The sequence below is a fragment of the Harmonia axyridis genome, chromosome 1 (assembly GCF_914767665.1).
Source record: "Harmonia axyridis chromosome 1, icHarAxyr1.1, whole genome shotgun sequence".
Taxonomy (NCBI): domain Eukaryota; kingdom Metazoa; phylum Arthropoda; class Insecta; order Coleoptera; family Coccinellidae; genus Harmonia; species Harmonia axyridis.
Window position 1 is genome coordinate 43,703,557 of NC_059501.1, and position 4,254 is coordinate 43,707,810.

At 34.5% G+C, this 4,254-nt stretch overlaps 1 protein-coding gene across 1 annotated transcript; it reads left to right on the forward strand.

Annotated features, from left to right (window-relative positions):
- The first annotated feature begins 982 nt into the window (after nucleotides 1-982).
- Nucleotides 983-3,487, forward strand: LOC123670741. The gene is made up of 2 exons (XM_045604280.1): nucleotides 983-1,909; nucleotides 2,363-3,487. The coding sequence occupies exons 1-2, from the start codon at nucleotides 983-985 to the stop codon at nucleotides 3,485-3,487; spliced, it is 2,052 nt and encodes a 683-aa protein (XP_045460236.1).
- The last annotated feature ends 767 nt before the right edge of the window (nucleotides 3,488-4,254 follow it).

Below are 4,254 nucleotides of genomic sequence, written 5' to 3' on the forward strand. Positions count from 1 at the left end.
GAAAACTCTTATCCGAGAGGATTACTAAACAAATTATTGTACGAGTCAAATAATAATCCAGAACAACCTAAACCTGAACCAAAACCACCTGAAACAGCAGAAGGAGATGATAACAGAATGCCAGAAAACACAAAATATGGTTCCCTGCCAAATATTAGAGATTTGACTAGTAAGATCAAAAATTGTTTCAAGGAGGAAAATATAAAGATAGCAACGTATAATACAAAAAGCATTTCAAGATTATACAGCAGAATAAAAGATCAAACACCAACACTACTTAGGTCAAATGTTGTCTATAAGATGAATTGTGCGGAATGTGAGTGCACATATATTGGTCACACGTCCCAGTGGCTAAAAAGCAGATTGGCCTTACACAAAAGTGACATCACAAAAAACAACCAGCGATGTGCTTTAACCATACATGCGGTAGAGAAAGGACATAGGATTGACTTCGACAGTGCAGAGATAGTGGCAACTCAGAAAAAGTATAACAAAAGACTCATACTCGAGATGATAAACATAAGGAACCAGAAAGACCCAATAAATAAAAAGACCGACGTACAGAAACTAAGTAATGTATATACCTATCTACTCACATACCCTAACATTAAAGAACGAAAAAATTCTTATGATGGACCGTTGGATGAATAAGTCAGAGAAGAACAACATTATGACAGAATAATCTGTGGACTGATTTGTATACTCTGTGATCAATTATTTTAAGGTTAGATTTATCGAAGCATAATTTATTGCGTTTTAAAAATTGACTACTTGTCTTGTGAACTGTTGTCTCAATGTTTTCAAGTTTATTTGTAATTACTGAGGAATAACCTCAACATTTTTGGCCCTGATGATGGAAACAAAGTTTTCCGAAAGCTAGGCAAGAAATAAAGAGTATTTAAATCTACCTCGCTTCAGTCGATATCCCTTAAAATTGCAGACATTTATAGTACGACTGTTAACTAATCAAATATATCACAAAATGGGATTTTATCATGACATCGCCACAACTTATGGACAAGAAGAGGCAACAAGACTTAAAAGGTGGAGCTCAAATAATATCAAGCTGGCATCTGCCCGAAATAGGAGAATATTCCTGTTGGAGTGTAAGAGAAGAAATCTGGTACCTAATCATATAAATCACAGCATTAAAAGTGTTCAGAAGCTTTTTGAAATTGAAGGAGGGAAAAAACTAAATAAGAAAATCGATAATTTCAACAACAAGTTAACTAGTTCTATCTCACGCTTGGAGGTTAATCATGTAAACTTAAGAATCAGTCATTTAGAAACAGCTAATGAGGATATTATGAGGATGTTAAAGGACATCATGTCACGAGAATTGTTAATGGAGTTTAAGAAAAGACAGAGAATTCTATACAACAAACGATTCCATATAATAAAACTGACAAACATCAAGAAGATTGGAAAACTGGAAGAGATGAATAAGCCAAATTGGAAGAATCAAGAAAAATGGTTTAGGAATCTGTCGTCAATACAGATTCCTAAAGAAATAGAAAATTTTCTATCGTTAGGATCGAAGTTCAGCATGGCTGTACCTGTAGGGGAGATATCGATGGACAATCTCATTGCCGATGTGGAAGATATTATTCAAAAGACAACTGAGAAGAATCAAGACCTATACCGAGCAAAAGTATCCAGCATCATAGCCAGTTATATTCACAAAAATAGGGACATAATGTACCAAACAGACAGACCATATAGAATTGCAAGGGAATTTCTGAAAGCTAATGAAAATCTTATCATCCTTAATAGCGACAAAGGAGCAGTCACTGTGGCCATGGACAGAGAAGACTATACTCAAAAAATGTATACAATAATAAATTCAGAAAGTTTCAAACAAATACCGAGAGATCCTACAACCACATTGCAAAACAAATGCAATGACTATGTAAGTAGACTTTTTAAATCTAACTCTATCAGTAAAGAACAAACAAAGGCCATGAAATGCTACAACTCAGTTTGTCCAAAAGTTTATGGAAATCCAAAGGTTCATAAATCAGGACACCCACTTCGACCAATAGTTGCTAGCATACAGAGCCCAACATCAAATTTGGCGGAATTTCTGGCGAATATTCTATCGAATGCATATGAAAGAAATAATGAGTACTACATAAAAGACACCTTTGAGTTTTCCAAATGCATGAACAACCTAGTCATTCCAGAAGGATATGAGCTAGCATCACTCGATGTGATAAATTTATTTGGCAATATTTACAATGAATTGGTATTGAAGGTAATCGATATAAAGTGGACTAAAATTGAGGAACACTGCAACATTCCTAAGTCATTGTTCATGGAGATAATACAGTTTATTCTAAAAAACAACTACTTCTGCTTTCAGAATGAATTCTATGTGCAAACATTTGGCTGCGCCATGGGATCGAAGCTTAGCCCGATCTTGTCACAATATGTAATGGACCATCTACTGGATGTATGTATACCGTTGCTGTCATTCAATCTCATTTTCCTGAAGAAATTTGTTGACGACCTAATCCTCGCACTGCCTCACACAGGCATAGATGAAATACAACAAATTTTCAACAGCTATGATCCACACATACAATTTACAATAGAGAGAGAAGATGAAAATAAAACAGTACCCTTTTTAGACACGAAGGTATGTAGAATAAATAACACAATTAAACTAGACTGGTACAGAAAGAATTCAGCATCCAATAAGTTCATCAACTATCAGTCAGAACATCCAATACAAGTAAAAATAAATTGTGTTAAAGAAATGAAAGCCAGGATCAAGAACATTTGTCACCCAGATTTGGTGGATGCGAATCTGAAGAAATTATACCGGATATTTCAAGAAAACTCTTATCCGAGAGGATTACTAAACAAATTATTGTACGAGTCAAATAATAATCCAGAACAACCTAAACCTGAACCAAAACCACCTGAAACAGCAGAAGGAGATGATAACAGAATGCCAGAAAACACAAAATATGGTTCCCTGCCAAATATTAGAGATTTGACTAGTAAGATCAAAAATTGTTTCAAGGAGGAAAATATAAAGATAGCAACGTATAATACAAAAAGCATTTCAAGATTATACAGCAGAATAAAAGATCAAACACCAACACTACTTAGGTCAAATGTTGTCTATAAGATGAATTGTGCGGAATGTGAGTGCACATATATTGGTCACACGTCCCAGTGGCTAAAAAGCAGATTGGCCTTACACAAAAGTGACATCACAAAAAACAACCAGCGATGTGCTTTAACCATACATGCGGTAGAGAAAGGACATAGGATTGACTTCGACAGTGCAGAGATAGTGGCAACTCAGAAAAAGTATAACAAAAGACTCATACTCGAGATGATAAACATAAGGAACCAGAAAGACCCAATAAATAAAAAGACCGACGTACAGAAACTAAGTAATGTATATACCTATCTACTCACATACCCTAACATTAAAGAACGAAAAAATTTTTATGATGGACCGTTGGATGAATAAGTCAGAGAAGAACAACATTATGACAGAATAATCTGTGGACTGATTTGTATACTCTGTGATCAATTATTTTAAGGTTAGATTTATCGAAGCATAATTTATTGCGTTTTAAAAATTGACTACTTGTCTTGTGAACTGTTGTCTCAATGTTTTCAAGTTTATTTGTAATTACTGAGGAATAACCTCAACATTTTTGGCCCTGATGATGGAAACAAAGTTTTCCGAAAGCTAGGCAAGAAATAAAGAGTATTTAAATCTACCTCGCTTCAGTCGATATCCCTTAAAATTGCAGATATATATATATATATATACAAATAGCGTTCTTTATCGTAACATAAAGTTGAGAAAATACCCCACACCCTGTATATTGCAAACGAAGGCACTCTGGCGATTTAAACCTCTTGATACGGGTCCTCCATGATGACCTTAATTCATGGTATTCGTTTGTCGCATTCTTCCCGGGACACCATGTATTTTCCGAAAGTTGATTTCGATTCAGAAATCTTCTTTATGTCATTCAATTTTGATAACCAGTCAAATTTGCAAGAAATAGTTTTTCGGAAAAACGGGTTTTCCGTATTAACTTCGTTCTAGACATTTTTTGATAACAAATTTGGATGGCTAGTGAAAAATACTTTCAAAGTGATGGATCACTCTACAATTTTTTTTCAAAAAATTCGTCACAAAATCCATTGATCCGATTATGTGAACCACCGTGTATTTACATAATTTTTCGAAATTAAATGCGGTAATGAAATATAGAGTTGAAC